Genomic DNA, 16,104 nt, shown 5'->3' with positions numbered 1-16,104 from the left:
ACTTTCACTGCTGTGAAGACACTAAAAAGGCAGAATGAAGACGTTCACAGGATTCAGACTGAACCAGCTGAAGTCGTGGTGGGAGCACCAGGTAGAGGAGATTACTGCCGTTTTACATCTGATTTTCCCACATATAGAAAAGATGGCTGTGGGAATCCCTCCATGCACGTACACATACCCATCTGTGCATGTGCGTGTGCATATGAATGCATCCAGAACGACACACGGGTAAACCGATACCATCCTCCATGTTTCAACAAGTCATTTTTCCAGACTCGAGTTAACTAACTTGTAGAACTTTCTATAAATACATTAAACTATTTTTAGCACTCATAAGGAAATATATTTTGCTTTTCAGACAAACGCAAAGAGAAAAAACGGATTAAAACGTGAATAATTCTTCTCAAGTCTAAAACTGTATGTTCTGGACTACGCCTGCACAATATGAAGAAAAACTCAGAATTTCCAATATCAGTGATCAATATTGCGATGACGCTGTAACTTGCGATACAAGAACAAATAGCAAAACAACCAAAAACATCATTTCACTGCAACCGTTTCATTTAAAAAAGAGTCAACAGAACTTCAATTACACTTTAAATGACCCCCGTCTATATAGGAGGCCAGCATCCAACATAAAAGGAGTCCATCTGATTGGTCAAATGCATAAAGGAATTCATTAAAAAATTCAAGCTGCCATAAGATTCTTTCCGCACGTTTAAGGTTACCATCTAACGTCAATTTAAACCAACTTTTGCGATATGCATATTGCACGAATTGATATTGCCAGAACGAATAATTTGCGATTTTTTGTGCAGGACTACTCTGGACCAGAGATGCAATCCCATAAATCCATCTGGAAGACATTTTAGATTGAAATGATTTAAATAAAATAAGATTTTAAAAGAGTATGGATGGTATGAGATGGGACTCGTCTGTTCACCTCATGCATCCTGGAGAAACCAAAGGGCTTTTACTCAAGAGAAAATATTTCAAAATAAATTTGACAATCGTATGAATGCAGAGTAAATAAGATGAGGCTTCTTTTAAATCATGGAAACAGTTGATCAACATATGATTATAGAAAAGCAGTACCGGTAGGTAAACTGTGCAGTCCAAGATGAAAAAAAAAATGTAAAGAAGGTTTTTTTTTTTTTTTTTATTCTGTTAGAGACAAACTTCCAAAGTCCCATTTAATATTCAAGCTAGTTACGACTGAAATATTTGAGTTTTGTTACTTCGGGTTAACTGGATTACTTCGTATTTTCTGGCATAGCTTTCTCAACTGAACCAACTCTTTTGAAAAGCTCCCAGCAATGGTTGAACGGTATTCCTGTCAGTCAACAGGATTAAAATTATTCCATCACATTCCCGCCAGAATCCATCCTGGATTTCACAATGACAGAAACTACAAACATAACGAAGTGAGAAATGTTTTTTAAAAGCTGAGGAATAAGGATTGATCAATGCAAGGATGCATGCATTTCAAAGATTGGATTGGATCCCTTTACCTGGAGGGAGGTAATGGATCCACTGTGCCCCTGCAGCACGGCCACGGGAGCACAGGTACGAAGGCACCACACACGAATGGTCTTGTCGCAACTTCCTGCAGCGATTAGCGTGTTTTCATAGTTGACAGCCAGGTCTGTGATCTCTGCAGAGTGTCCTCGCAGCGTTGAATGAAGGCGTCCATCGAAGGAAGACCAGATCTTCACCAAACAGTCGTCAGAACCCTACGGCAAAACAACCGATCTGGTTTAGGAGAGAGCCGGAGGCAGACAGTCGGAAAACAAGCAAACATGTTCCGTCTTACCGTAAAGATCCTGAGACCGGTGCGATCGAATGCGATACAGTAAACTGCAGACAGGTGCCCCAGGATCCGCCGGTGCAGACGCATGTGCTCATAGTTGCTGACAGGGCTGATGGAGCTGAAGCGCTGCACTCCTGTTAGCTCTCTCCCTCTGTGCACCTTCACTGTGGATTTAAAAACAAAAACAAAGTAAGTAGGAAGATGATAAAATTACAAATCAGCAAAAAGCTGCTTGACGCCTGTGTTATTTTTTATTTTACTTAAGTAGCTCTGACAGACAAGTTAACTTAAAACTTAAACTTAAAACTTCAAGACAAACTCGCCCAATCTCTGTTGATCCAGACCCTTCCTTATTTTCTTTAACCCTATTATGTTCTAGTTTGTATACGGATAAGATTCAGTGTTTGATAAACAGGAATGGCGAGAAATCCTGATGGAGTGGCTGAGCAGACAGCAGCTCTGTCACCTGTGTTGTGATGGTAACATTAACCAGTCATGCATCAGGCTGCATGCAGCTCAGAAAAACTTCACATAGACAAAGCCCCTCTGATTTCCACAAACTGCTCTATGACACGGTAAAGCAAACGGAACATAAATAATCCATCCATTTCCTACTGAACTTTAGCTAAAGAAAGTCTCCAAAATAGTTGCCTTTGCTTTAAAGAAAAGATGCTTTAAAAAACGCAGAAACTTGACCATAGAAGCTCACATCTATTCGACTATTGTGTAACTGATCATCTGCAACCAGGCGGAGTCCTGATAACCTAAGTCCAGAACGGACACATTAGTCATAAGATACCCGCTGATGCAGCAGAGGATTTTGGTTTTATTAGATGTTCGAGGGTCTATATTGCTTGATTAAAGGAAAGAGTCATTTTTTTCCTATCAGTCTAAGGACCAAATTCTTAGCTGGTTTTGAAAAGATTCATGGTGAAATGACAGAATAATTCCAGAGAGATTGGTACCTATGAACCAAGGCTGAACAATGTTTACAAGACTAAGACGTCTTCAGATGGTCGTACTTATTTTCTACTCCATCTGAAGGGCCGCCATTGATCTGCTGAATGGGGAATCCTACAAGGATGGTTTCATTCTTTTCACTTTTGTGAAATTTCCGTGAGAAAAAAACCCAAAATAACAACGTTCCTCTTCAAAATGCTGAGCAGGACAAAGACTGTTATATACACTTTCCATGGGACAATTTAGTAAACAGACAAAACAGGAGTCCTATGATGATCGATGGCTCTATAGATTGAAAAAGAAGTGATGCAACATCATGCAGGTCAAATCAATGTCCCTAAATCTTTGTATACCGAGATGATGTATACAGATATCTGTTACAAGCAAATCAGCATAAAAAAGGAAGCAGCATAGTCTTTTGCTTCAATGACTTCAACACAACATACACAAAAAAGAATCCTGAGGTTTTTTACTTGCAAAGAAACAACTTTTCCAAGTCCATTTTGTGCCCTCTTTCATGCTCTACCAAACAAAACGGATGCCAGAGACACGAGGCCTACCGAGATGTTGAGGTTTCTTGTAGTTGGAAGGCCGCTCCGGTGGTCTGCCCCGGTGAAGGGCTGCATATGATGAAGCTTTAAACCGCACGCCATCGCAATCTGAAGGTCATCAAGTGCACACAATGATAACCTTATTGGAAATTTTGTACAGAATTATTTTGCAATTTTATTTTGAAAATCTCACTGTATTGCCATTGTTGACAACATTTTAGCTAAAGAGGTGCAAAAAAAAACAAACAAAGAGCAATGAAGACTGTACCTTTTGCACTCCGCAGCATGGACTGTTTTCCACAACCCAGGAGAGAGTGTACGCCCGGGACACATGATGGCACCTCTTTGTCAAGAACCGGTCCAAGTTGCTTACAGATCTGTAGCAAATGGTCAGGTGCAATATGTCTGTTGGCTGCAACCTGTTAGGGGAAAACAACAGAATAGAGCAGAGCAAAAACACCAATATTGTTTTATGAACACTGAATACAAACTCTGACGCCTCTTATCTAGTAAAATTACATAAATTCTCAACAAAGTGGCTTTTTGACACATTTTCTTAGTGTTTTTCTCTGTGGGGCGTGGCTTCTTATGCAAATAGTCCCTTCTGCTCATGGGCCAATCAAAGGGCAGGTCACATGCAAAATAACGCAGAGACGGAGAATCTTGCGCGCTGATTGGCTAGTGAAGCTGTGCCGAGAAAGGGAGAAGCCAAACTAACCCACCCTTTCTGCAGCACCACAGTCGGGACAAAATAACATTACCGACTCATCCAAAACACCGGTTTTCCAGAGCCATTCAAGCATATTCTTTACATGAATAACCAGTGGGCCATATTTGACTTTTTTATTTATTTGAAACCCAGCAGTTGCGTCATGATGTAGTAGCCGAGAGCGCTGAAGAACAAAGACACGCGCGCGGGGTACAACCACGTAATCCCCTGTCACAAAACAATAACAATGAACTTTAGCAGAAATGAAGTTCCATCCTACCACATCTTCGTATGTTCTTGGGTGCTCGTTTCCAAGCCAGTCCAATCTCCCCGGCAAGAGCTGCGTGATAAAACAGTTTAAAGAGAGAAATGAGTGGCCAAAAATATCGGTACATCTAAGTAATTTAAAACAGTCTCGTGTCAAGTGAGTGAGACGTCCGGCGGGGTTGAAAAAGTCGACCGAGTTTAGCAAGTTCTATGCCCGGACTGAGAACAGTCACCGACGGGGTAGCAGTTGGCTAGCAGCGGACTAGCATAAAAAAAGACAGCGAGGATACACACCTGATATTCCTCTAGTTCGTCGATCAGGACCTGCGGGGAATTAGAACACCGAATCAGATCAGACTACTACTTATTATAATTCTTTATCGAGTCGCTTTGAAACTAGGTTGAAAAACACTGGCAGTCGCCGCACGCCAGCTCACCTCGGCAGCTCTCCGACATGGACCCGTGGTTAAGAAACGAGAAATCAAGAAATAAAGCTCTGAAACGACACACCGGAGGCACAGAAATGCAGTTGGGAAAACAATTAGCACGAGCGGCATCGATGTAAATCAAGCTATCAGTTGGGTTTACTTGTGTGCGGCTTACCCGACTCAAGGAGCGAAATGTTTCGATTATTGGCCATGGGACCGGCCGTGATTTGGATGAGTTGGGACGAATTTCGTGCGGTCTTTTATGGCTATACAAAAATGTGAAATATTTATTTAATTTCAGTTACACAGCTCTTGACCCCCTCCACGGCAGCTCCCGCTTTCTATTCAGCCTGTCTGCAGCCGCCATTGGAAGTATGAGGCCTCGGCTGTACGACTTACTTCCGCCACAGCGGAGGAACACAGGAAAAAGGGGGTGGGGGAGGGAGGAGCGCGCCCAACAAAAGACGCAAAAACACCGCTAGCTAGCAGCCGCCCGTTTCCATCGAAAATCACGCATTTTGTATTTATCAAAGTATATTTAAGCCCTATGTGGGCAAATTGCATTTAAACGTAACGTCTGCGCAGCGCTAATGCAGTGGATCCCCCCCCCGCGTTTACGAACAAGTTGCGAGGGCGCGCATCACGTCATAGATCTTTGTCACTCAACATTTTACATTTGTTGTAGGGCATTGAAGGGCTTTTGTTGGCATTCTGGTGGATTAAAACAGCTGTTTAAACGTTTTATAATGTATGCGAAGCTACTAATCAATTTGTACGGGAAATTAAATAAAATGAGCGAACTAGAAATAACTTTTTCTATCGAAAGAGACTCACTTTGTTGGAAATTTTGCATGGATTTCCCTTATGACAGTGGTTTACAGTAACACAGCCGGATGAATTACTTCCAAATGTGTTATTGTACATAAAGAAAAGTAAACCATTTTAAATTCCTATTCCTCTAAGTTCACCATTTAACAAGAATCATTTTCCCCCTATTTTTCTCCTCCAATATTATTTTGCAGGTGGAGAAATGGATGAAAATATTCTGCAAAACAACAACATTCTGTTTATTGTTGTTTATGACAAAAGAATATCCTGATATTCAACTTTTAAAAAGATATCGTCCAATTTCTAATTCTTTGCCCATGATTGAATTACTCCCTTCCCCAGATGTTATCAAAAACATGATCAGTATTCTGAAAATAGGGTATTTGGGGGCAGACTGACACAGAAGTGTTCCTCACATTGAGCAAATATGCAAACTTTTATCAGTTAGAATTGGTTTTGACCCCTCATCTTCTTATGATGTTTTCTTCACCTGTAAATGTTTTGTTGTTATTTTATAAAACTTTATAAAATGCAATAAAACAATAAAAAAAAAACAGGAGTAGTTTGTTTCTTTGTTCTTTTAGAACAATATTAAAGTTAAATGTGGTTTGACGTTCACGTTACTGATTTTGTTCCAAAGTCCTCTGACAGAAAAAGTATTTTTTTTTTAAATACACAAAAAGTTACTGAAGGATTTGAAGAATATTTTAGCCTGAAAAATAAATAAATAATATCTGTATATTAAATATATGTAAAATTAACCACGTGTCCAAATTAAGCAATAATAAATAAAATGTATTTCTTGACTTCAGCTTTTTGCTTTTGCCCATAATACTGACATTTAAGGTTCTTCTAAAATTCTAAATCTATATTCCACGTACACTAAAAACATTAAATAATGACGTTTGTTCGTTTTTAGTAAATCATTACAGTGCTGGCATCTTGTTTATGTTTTTTATTCATAGAAGTATAGAAACCTCCCAATGTGAATTCATTTTCTTAAGGCAGAACTCGGTTTTGCAACACAGATGAACTCAAATTTTGACTGTCAACTGAACAAAATGAGTCAACTTCCATGTAAAGTGCAAAGGCCATCAAAAGTGATCTTATTTAAACATAGAAAACAATTTAAACACTGTCCCTTCATGAAAAAGCACTGTAACATTTGGTCTGCAATTTGGGGCTCCAGAGCTACACGTGGTTTTTGTCCAAATAGAACATTTCTAAGGTTGCCTTAATTTATCTTAGTTTAATTTATGACTGAAGCACAGTTATACCAGTAAAATGAACCACCAATCTTTTGTACCCCTTTACAATAAATTAAGATAATAGGAATAAATAATGAGAAAAGGTCGGTTTCATTTTCTTTCTTTCTCATTTTTCTTATGATTACTTCTAAGCACAAATCTTTTCCTGCACAAAGAGCAGTAGAAGGGCGTTCGACCTCTGATTCAAGATTCAGGTTCAATTCCAGCCTTGGTGGAAGGTTGGCGCCAGCAGAGCCGCCATCAGTGTGAATGTGACTGGAAAGCGGTTTTGGCCTATATAAGTGTACCACAATATTAATGGTCACAGGCTAAAATGTTATATTTGCGCGGCTCCACTGGTGTGTGAATGTCCCGGTGATGGTCAGTGGGACCGCAGGTACGAACTGGCAGCCACACCTCTGTTCTCACCAAGTATGAACGAAAAATGAACACATTGTAAGCACATTGTCTGGAAAAGCGCAGTTAAATCTGATTCATTATTATTTTTTACAAACAAAATCCATTAGATAATTAACCAAAGAAATCATGTTCACATTCAAGGTACCAGCAGTACTAAATAGAGAAATGCTAGTTTTTGCTTAATGTTGATATCTTTAATTGGGAGTTTTTCTTCAGGTCGATGAACCCGAGGCACAGGATTAAAATAAATGTATGCAACCTACTTTTAAGTCTAAAAACACAATTATATTGAGAGAAAAATGCTACTTTCATAATCACATTTAAAGCTTTTATTGATTAAAAGAACAGGGAATTTTACTATATTATTTATTTTTCTATTGAGTAAAGTAGGGTTTTGCATTTCCTACTGGAAACAGGCTCATTTAGGGTTGAAGGTTAAAGTCACACAGGTTTAAAAACCTCAGTATTTTATCACATGTATACTAATTGCTTTCATACCTTTACATATAATCTTCATAAATATGTCCCATGCTAATCCTTGAACAGGAGAAATGCAGAAAAAAAATAAATGGAGTCTATAAAGAAATCCCATTTTATTTGGCATTTTATACCATCCACAAAAAGGTATGTTAAAAGAAGAAAACTGTACATTGGTAAAGAAACCCCCAAACCACACGCCCTATCCGGGTAAAAGCTGTAATACACATCTGGAGCACCAATGACATCAGTGATTTTCAGCTGTACCGTGAAATAAAGTAAACCCTACCTCTGCCTGTGGAAACACAAAAAATTAAAAAACCAACCCTGCAATTATGAGGCTTTAATCACACGCTGTACTTTAAGGTGTTCATCCTCACTTATACAGGTAAGCAATGCTCAGAAAATCTCTTGGGATAAGCTTGCACGTTTCTAATAAGGCATGATTGCATGTGAGGCTACAATCTGCTCGCCAATCCCGACAACAACAAAAAACTTTAGGTGAAAAAAAAGAAAGCTATATTTAAAAACAAACAAAAAAAAAAGCAATCACGTTCCTAAAAACAATGTTGACTTAAGAAAATAGCTGATAAAAATATTCTCTGCATTTTACAACAACATGAGGTAGTGGGAGCACTACTCTGCTGCTTTCTTGTCTTTGTCGGCATCATCTTCCTTTTTTTCCTCTTCTGCTGCAGCCTGGAATACAGAAAAAAAAAAGGTTTTTTCCTTATTGTAATAATTTGTTGGTTACTTCAAATATTTCTCTGAAAACAAAGAAGAATATACCTCCTCAGATTTGGCTTCTCCGTTTTCAGCAAGGACTTCCTGGTCATCAGCCTGAGGTTCTTCTTTCTTCTCTTCTTTTCCCTTTTTTGCCTCCTTTACCTTTTTGGCTTTTGGGGCTGCCTTAAAAACACCCCAGAAATGAGTCAAATACAATTTCTAAACACACCTAGATTGGTTCAAGCTTTAGCTATCTACATATTTCTTACCTTTGTCTTTTCTGGCTGTGGTTTCTGTGGCGTCTCTTTCTGTAACACAAAGCCATTCATTGCATTGATCAGTATTTCTTTAAAAAAAAAAAGAAGTGCCATTTAATTTTCTTGGACGGCTTAAACCGGGTGGATTTTGCCAAACGTACCTCTGACAACCGTTGGGACTTTCGCCTTGGCTAAAAGAAAAGAAAAGAAAAAAGGAAAAAGTTGATTGCAATCAAGTACTGACAGGTCGACAGAAACACCTCAGGTGTAATCTAGAAATGCTTTCCCTTTAAAATTCACTACAGTTACAAGAAGGTAACATGAGATTTACCTCTTTATTGTCAAATGATAAATAAATATTTATATATATATACACACAGATATGAAGAACAAAAATGGAATACATTTATACATAGATGCCAAATAAAAGTCTTATTTAAGATAATTGACAAAATATAAAAACATGCTAAGCAGCTACCAGAATGTACTTTTACTGTGTATCTTGGCGCCCCCTAGTGGACAAAGGCGTACAAGGCACGATGTGCTAAATCTGAGCATTTATAAAACCGAATTACACTCCCATCCTAAATCAATGATTAAACTTTACAGAAAGGTTAGAAGAACCCAAATGCATCCATTTTCTACATTTTTCTTTAATGTGACGTAATGAATATTTCGCTACAAACCTCTGCACTCGCATCACCATCAGCTACAGCCTGGGAACATAAAGAAAACAGCAGAGCAATTAGACTTTTTATTGGAATGAACCATAACCGTTCACGGGTGAGCAAAAAGTGGGTGTGTAGATTATACGGGGGTGGGGGGATGGGCACCTCTCCTCCCCTTAAATCACAAAGAAATTATGCAATCTGTGGGCTCCGTCGCGAGTGGGGTTTAGTGTACAGACAACGGGCAGTTCCCCCCCTCCCACCCTCTGTTCAGACATTATTGGTATGCGCCAACTTTTACCTACAGGAAATGAAAACACGGTCCTCCTTTTGTGGCTATTCTTTCAAATCTGGCATTACCAGACCGCTTTCTTTTTGCACGAGAGCAACTGCATATTTATTGCACTGGAGTGGTGCATAACAATAAATAATCGAAATAAAAAACCCTACTTTGCAGAGCTAGGGAGCGGCAATTTTTTGGCTCCAGCAGTGCATGAAATCCACATTCCCTGAAAAAAGGTAATTTCAAGGAAGCCACCTGAGGCTACACCCCTTTGTTTGGTGTCTGCACATCAAGTTAAGCAAACGCGACATACATGATGCGCGGAGTGTTTTAGCAACATGATGAAGTCACGCCAGGCTGGTTGTGTAACGCGGGAACCCACTCGATCGAAAAAAGGAGGAACGAAAAAAAAAGGCATTTTCCCTCCTCTGAACCGAGGACGGAGGAAAAAAGGCGCCACTTCCCTATATCAACACGAGCGCGTGGAATCAGCGCGTCCACTGGCCGAACGACAGTAAATCTGCGTCCCCTTCAACTGTTTTAATTCGACTCTTCCTAAAAGCCATTTTTTGACGCCATTTAAAAAGGAGGACATTTCAATTTCCACGTGAATGTCAAGTCATATTTGACATGCACCTTCCTACTTACCTTCTTTCTTCCCATTGTCGATGAGATTGTGCGACAAAAGGCACAAAGGAGGAAAAAAAACTTTTTTCTTTTTATTTTAGTCAGCAAAGAAATTCAGGTCAGGCGTACACCTTCTTCCCACACCTCCAGAACAGAGTGGCACGTTTGCATCAACGATCGAGCAGTGCCAGAACCAGCTCATTCCGGATTGGATCCCCGGCTCGGCATATTTGATTCCTTATCCTACCAAGCAACCGGGGAAAACGAAGCCCCGCCCCCCGGCCTCGCTGATTGGCTCCGAGCTCGGGGCAGCAGATTTTTCAAAAGAAAACATCTTACCTGTGTGGGCAGGACGGCGTGCCAATCAGCGCACTCTCACTGTTCAATCATGATTGTAATGGCTCGCAGGGCGTGTTCCTTACAAAGTAATACATAAGAATCTGCGAAGAAACGCATTAAAAAGCGGACGAAACCACACATTATTGTGAAACTTGTTTGTTTCAGTAGCAGAAAAGAAAGCCCCGCTCTTCCATAAACGCTGTATCTATGTTTTAGCGAATTATTTAAATAATGCACATTATTTTTTGTCAGGTAAAAATGAAAACTATTAAAATACTGATTTATATTTATGAAACAAGTCTAATAGACCCTCCCCTCCGCCGAGGAGCTTCCTAGCTGCAGCAAAGAGGAGGAAAGATGGCGGCCGGCTACGCCTGGTTTCTGGTGCTCGGCTCAGTTTTTCTTTGCAACCTCATGAAAACCTTCTTGTCTACACTGTCGTCTCTCGTAAGTAGGAATGTAAAACCTTAGAAACATGAATTTCGGTAACGTTTTTCCTCAACATTGTGGCTTAAATTTAATACTATCCCTCGAATAGCTGCAGATTAGCTTAGCATCCAGGTTAGCTAACGCTAAAGTAAATAAATAGTGCTGTATTTAATTAGGCATCTTCCGCGTGCGCTTAAACCACACTTAGAGTAGGGATGTGTCTATATAGCTATGTGATTTCGCGGAGCTTGTTGGAAATATATTTTTATGTCGTAAATAATCTTGATTTCAATGTTTGCAAAGAAAATGCACTGAGGTCAGGGCTATCACACTGACCTCACAGTGCATTTGTGATCTTCCCAATTGTGCAATTCTGTAGGACGTCCATGTGAAGGTTTTTGTTGTCTTCTTCTTGGAAGAGAGTCCAGTCCGGGTCAGATTAGATGTGGCATTGCCACTAGAGCCGCATCTTAATATTTTTCTTCATTCATGGAGTCTGCAGCCCCATACCATCACACTGCCTCCACCAAACTACAATCAGCAAGTTTTTCATGGCCGCAACTGGCATGCCAGGATCTGCTGTTGCTTAATGTGTCACCTTTTAAAAAGTAGTTAAAATAACAAAAACGCAACATGGGGATAAAATGTTGAGTCTACACATCAACTTACTTTTAGTGCCGTTTTTTTATTTATGTTTGTTTTATTAACGCTGGGACTGTTTAACTATTTGGATTTACAGCTAAACTTAAGCAAATGAGGCGTGCGAGAGAAGAAAGGCAGCTAAACAATATTAATTCGTGATAATTTAATCTTTCATCTCACAATTTCTTATCTATTGTTTGTATTTTCGTTAACCTCTGTGTTGTTGTTGTTTTAAACTCTTCCCAGCTCTCTAAAATGATCCAAAAAGATGCTGAGCAGGAGAGTGAGATGAGGACTGAAATCCAGGGAATGAAGATGGAGCAGTCTTCCATCAGTATGATGGACGAGTTTGCTAAATACGCCAGACTGGAGCGCAAAATCAACAAAACAACAGACAAGCTAAAAACACACGGTGAGATGCAAATGGGTGTACGGGATAGCCAAATCCGCGCTGGTGCGGAGCCTCGTTTTTACATGTTGCACATTTGTGATACATGTTTGATTGTGAACAGCTGTCATTTGTTCCCGTTATTTACCTGTTTTCATTAAGTTTGTCATTTATTACAGTTTTAAAAGATATTTGTTTGCATTAAATAATATTTCTTCAGTCTCAGTAAGAAACATCTGCATAAATTAACAAGTTATTCAATATTTTGACGTTATCGACTCCCTTCAGCTCATAAGATGTGTATTTAAATCATGACAAGCAGTAGTTAAATATATTCAAATGTTGACAATTCAAGGTTTATTGTTGTGATATTTAAACGTTTTCTTACTTTTTCAGTGAAATCGAGAACTGCTCAACAGGCAAAGGTGAAATGGGTCGTGAACATTGTTTTCTACATAGCACAGGTAAGTGCCAACTTCAAAGTATCCTGATGTTGAGCCAAACATTTTCTCTTTTGATTTTCAGTCGGGGTCTAACGATCCATTTGAACAACAATTCAATTCATATCATAATTTGTGGTCACTGATTCATAGTTGATATTTGTTCATTTGAACCAGGCCTGGGCGAAAAATCGATTGATTGAATTAATTCGAATTTTTTGTTACGGGCGATTTAAAAAAAAAAAAAAAACTAAATCGAGCGGGGGGAATTAAAAAAAAAAGAAAATCGGATATTTTATTTTTAGGCCATATCGCCCAGCCCTAATTTGAACATTTGGATTTATTGACCTGAAATCGATCCAACACATCTTTAGCCAAAATTTAACCTGTGTGACTCAGAGGTCAATACCTGGGTCAAACCAAACGGAGCAGGCGAAATTTTCCAGATTCCTTGAATTTCTTGCAAGAAAATAAAGTGTAAATTTAATATGTGTACAAACAAACAAGTAAACAATTATTAATGTCAAATCCCTTCACATTTTACTTTCCTAAAGTTCAGCCTACTGTTGTTTATCCACATCCAAATAATCCAAAGGGAACATTATTATCAAACTTTATTTATAAAGCACTTTTCATATGATAGCGTAACACAAAGTGCTTTACATTAAACAAAACAAAATAAATAATGTAAAAACAAGCATGAAAATTAAAATAAACAAGCACCAAAAAAAATATAGTGTCCCCCCCTCCCCGTACCCATACATCACCCCCACTCCTTTCACACTTCCCACCCTATAACTGATTATATAGGGCGATTCCATTAACAACTTTGCCTCAGATGGATCTGGTTGGATCATAGGAATAAAAATCGCTGCATCGATAAAGTCAGTTATTCGTTAGACGCCTAGTTTTCAGCCACGAGCTAATGCTGATGGGAAAACTTGCTCCTGAGGATTTTAGGAACAAAGAAAGGGATGACATTGTTAGTTTTATTTCCAGGCATCTGAGGACTCAAAGTTCAGGTCTTGTGTTGTAGGCCGCTCTGATGGTGTCGTTGATTTGGAAGTATTACTCCGATCCAGTGACTGTGGTCCCGAGTCGATGGATCGCACCGGTGGAACGACTTGTGGCTTTCCCAACAGGAGTTCCAGGTAGAAACTACCACCAGCTACATTCAGAACACGTTTGTTGGGCTACTTTTTAATACTGGAGGTGTGCACTACTATTTGCTTACAGTATTTCCACGACCATAGGTAGCACTTAAAAGTCTTACATTTTCTCCAAAATGTGGTGCGGTGCGCCTAATGTGTTGTTGTGTGACTTCAGTAAAGAGGACGTAGGAGAGGACAGCATGAGAACGGTAAGGAGGGAAGTGTGGGCGTGAAAGAAGACTCTACCTAAAGAGTTTTCCAGCCGGAGTCGTCGTTAAGGCCAATGAGAAGGGCTGGATGGATGAGGAGAAAATGAAAGAGTGGCTGAGTGAGGTGTACGTAATGAGACCAGATGGTTTATTTTTTTTCCACGCGTCATCGTCCGTGTTAGTCTGTGACTCCATGCGCGCACATCTCACAGCCGCTGGGAAAAGACAAGTGAAGCAAATGAACTTGGAGCTGTCTGTCATTTTGGACGAAGGAACTCCAACCGCCAGACATCGGTGTAAACAGGGCGTTCAAAGTAAGGTAGCGAATGGCGTGGGAGCGATGGGTGACCGAAAAACTTTCACTAAGACTTGGAGGCAGCGCCGGGCGAGTGAAACCACAATTAGTGAATGAATTGTAGTTGCTTGGGCTAACGTGTCTGCTTGCACTGTTTTTTCAAGCTTTTGCAAAAGGAGCCGCACACAAACGAGACGGACTCTGACGATGACGAAAGGGAAGCCGGCGTGTTTGATAGAAATTTAGCCCAGCCGTTCATTTCACATACAGAAGATGAGGACTTTGATGGATTCTTGGATGCTTATTATTGATGACTGGAAGAAAAAAAAACAATCACAACCAACTCAGTTTTACTCCCCCCGTCTTTTTTAAAACGCACACTAGCATGCATGTTTTTCCAGTATGTGTTCAGGTGCCCGCGCCCTAAATCCCGGCGGACCTTTGTATGTGTTAAATACAGAAAAAGGCCCCATAGCTGAGTCTGGTCCTGAAAATACGGTAGATGCTGAAGTGATTTTGCATTGCATGACCAGTCCACTGATTCTGGGAGGTTGAGAGTTCAAATCCTGGCATTTTATACAAATGAATGGTCTGGAGTGGGGATCGTTTTTCCCCATAGATTATTTATCTGTCAGTTGTTTTGGTTGTGTGGTGAAAAAGCCTTGTAAGAGAGTCTATTAAAATTAGGATTTCACCCAAATAAAAGAGAGTTTATATAGATTACAGTTGAAATTGATCAATAAATTGATTTGTTACCATAGCTCATATTGTTCTCTCCCCATATTTTTATTTTATTTCATGTTTAATTTTTTCTGGTCTGAAACACAGCAGACCATCAGTTACAATGGCTCCAAGTTATAGCTAACTTGTGTTTGTATTTATTAAAATCTTGATCCAATAAACCAAATCTCTTGTTTTTACTGTTAAAATGGAACACGTATCAAAAATGGAGATCTCAGAGAGGGATAAACAATTTAATGTTTTGTTGTGTTTTAGTTTCTGAGTCAATAACTATCCAGATGTTCATTTAAGTGATTTGTGCATTTAGGAACAGATGCTGGAAGCTCTAAAACCTAAAATACTTTGCCAACATTGCAGCCATTTGAGGATAGAATTCTTCTAATTCTATATTTATTGATGCAAATGTTTGAACCCGTAGCAGAGAGTATGTTTAACTTACTGAACTTTCCTTTTCACTGTGCACTTTGAACCCTTCTTGGTCTCCTAGAGCGTTCATAACGGAGCTCTTTCTTTTCAGGTGGAGTGGGAATCACCTGTTGGCTCGTGGTCTGCAACAAAGTCGTCACGCTAGGATTTAATGTCTTTAACCAAAGATCTCAGCTGTAAAAATGTGCAAAATATGGATTTTCACAACTGGAGCTGAATTACCAGAAAACTTAAAAATGTGGCCCAATTTAGCACTTTTTAAGTGCAAGACTCACATGTTGAATGTTGGTTTTAAAAGTGTTTGTTTTAAATTATGTGTTTGCATATTATTTCATATTTTCATTTGTATACAAATGTTTCAAAATGTTAAAGCTGTTTAATAAAAAATGAAAAAGGTAGAATTTTGTATGTTTTTTTTTTTAAATCCAATAAATTCCAGCCTTCCTTAAACAACACAAACACACTTTTTTATTTAACTGATTTAATACACACTCAAAGGCAAAATTATTAGTTCCCTCAAAATAAAAAACTACTAGGGTCAAAATGATTACCCCCCTTAACAACTAATCATCATGACAAAAAGAAATCAGTTTAGACTTAAGAACAATGATTATTGATGCTCTCAAACCAGGAGATGGTGTACAAAGTCATCGCAGTCTTTCCAGGAGTCAGGAACTGGAGTGAGAAGAATGGTCAAGAAATGCAACGAGAGCCACACAGTACAGAACAAGCCTGACAGAGGGAGAAAGACGACTAGTGAGAGATGTGTCTAAAGACCCCAGTGAA

General features: G+C 39.2%; 3 protein-coding genes across 4 annotated transcripts in view; 1 reads left to right on the top strand and 2 right to left on the bottom strand.

Moving 5' to 3' along the window:
* Positions 1-5,143, bottom strand: part of LOC101168313 (bromodomain and WD repeat-containing protein 3) — a 30,858-nt gene extending 25,715 nt beyond the window's left edge. The window contains exons 1-8 of the mRNA XM_011482869.3: positions 4,901-5,143; positions 4,735-4,793; positions 4,592-4,621; positions 4,311-4,370; positions 3,590-3,740; positions 3,331-3,429; positions 1,814-1,974; positions 1,512-1,733 (exon numbers count right to left, since the gene is read on the bottom strand). Of these exons, the coding sequence (XP_011481171.1) occupies positions 1,512-1,733; positions 1,814-1,974; positions 3,331-3,429; positions 3,590-3,740; positions 4,311-4,370; positions 4,592-4,621; positions 4,735-4,793; positions 4,901-4,937 (819 nt within the window). The 5' untranslated portion in view covers positions 4,938-5,143. The remainder of the gene's footprint in view (positions 1-1,511; positions 1,734-1,813; positions 1,975-3,330; positions 3,430-3,589; positions 3,741-4,310; positions 4,371-4,591; positions 4,622-4,734; positions 4,794-4,900) is intronic.
* A 2,650-nt stretch (positions 5,144-7,793) lies between these two features.
* On the bottom strand, positions 7,794-10,485 carry LOC101155623 (non-histone chromosomal protein HMG-14A). Its single transcript, XM_004075845.4, has 6 exons — positions 10,280-10,485; positions 9,367-9,396; positions 8,842-8,871; positions 8,693-8,731; positions 8,487-8,606; positions 7,794-8,396 (listed from the first exon to the last, which is right to left on the bottom strand). The coding sequence occupies exons 1-6, from the start codon at positions 10,292-10,294 to the stop codon at positions 8,334-8,336; spliced, it is 297 nt and encodes a 98-aa protein (XP_004075893.1). The 5' UTR covers positions 10,295-10,485; the 3' UTR covers positions 7,794-8,333.
* A 229-nt stretch (positions 10,486-10,714) lies between these two features.
* wrb (tryptophan rich basic protein) lies at positions 10,715-15,716 on the top strand. 2 transcript variants are annotated; one of them, XM_020707955.2, is made up of 6 exons: positions 10,717-10,848; positions 10,917-11,044; positions 11,915-12,080; positions 12,453-12,520; positions 13,533-13,647; positions 15,410-15,713. In XM_020707955.2, exons 2-6 carry the CDS (start codon positions 10,955-10,957, stop codon positions 15,496-15,498), a joined length of 528 nt encoding a protein of 175 aa, XP_020563614.1. In that variant the 5' UTR covers positions 10,717-10,848; positions 10,917-10,954; the 3' UTR covers positions 15,499-15,713.
* Positions 15,717-16,104: the final 388 nt, after the last annotated feature.

This window comes from Oryzias latipes, chromosome 13 (assembly GCF_002234675.1).
Source record: "Oryzias latipes chromosome 13, ASM223467v1".
NCBI classification, from domain to species: domain Eukaryota; kingdom Metazoa; phylum Chordata; class Actinopteri; order Beloniformes; family Adrianichthyidae; genus Oryzias; species Oryzias latipes.
The sequence above is the reverse complement of the archived record's forward strand: the minus strand, read 5'-3'. Positions and strand labels throughout refer to the sequence as shown.

What these genes read in the sequence shown, in the direction of transcription:
- LOC101155623 (XM_004075845.4), bottom strand. An exon ending in ATGGTGATGCGAGTGCAGAG is followed by an intron (nt 8,872 to 9,366) that starts GTTTGTAGCGAA and finishes CTTTTCTTTTAG; the next exon opens with CCAAGGCGAAAGTCCCAACG. An exon ending in GAGAAGCCAAATCTGAGGAG is followed by an intron (nt 8,397 to 8,486) that starts GTATATTCTTCT and finishes TCTGTATTCCAG; the next exon opens with GCTGCAGCAGAAGAGGAAAA.
- wrb (XM_020707955.2), top strand. Translation starts at nt 10,955, where the DNA reads ATGGCGGCCGGCTACGCCTGGTTTCTGGTGCTCGGCTCAGTTTTTCTT. An exon ending in TGTCTACACTGTCGTCTCTC is followed by an intron (nt 11,045 to 11,914) that starts GTAAGTAGGAAT and finishes AACTCTTCCCAG; the next exon opens with CTCTCTAAAATGATCCAAAA. An exon ending in TTTCCCAACAGGAGTTCCAG is followed by an intron (nt 13,648 to 15,409) that starts GTAGAAACTACC and finishes CTTTCTTTTCAG; the next exon opens with GTGGAGTGGGAATCACCTGT.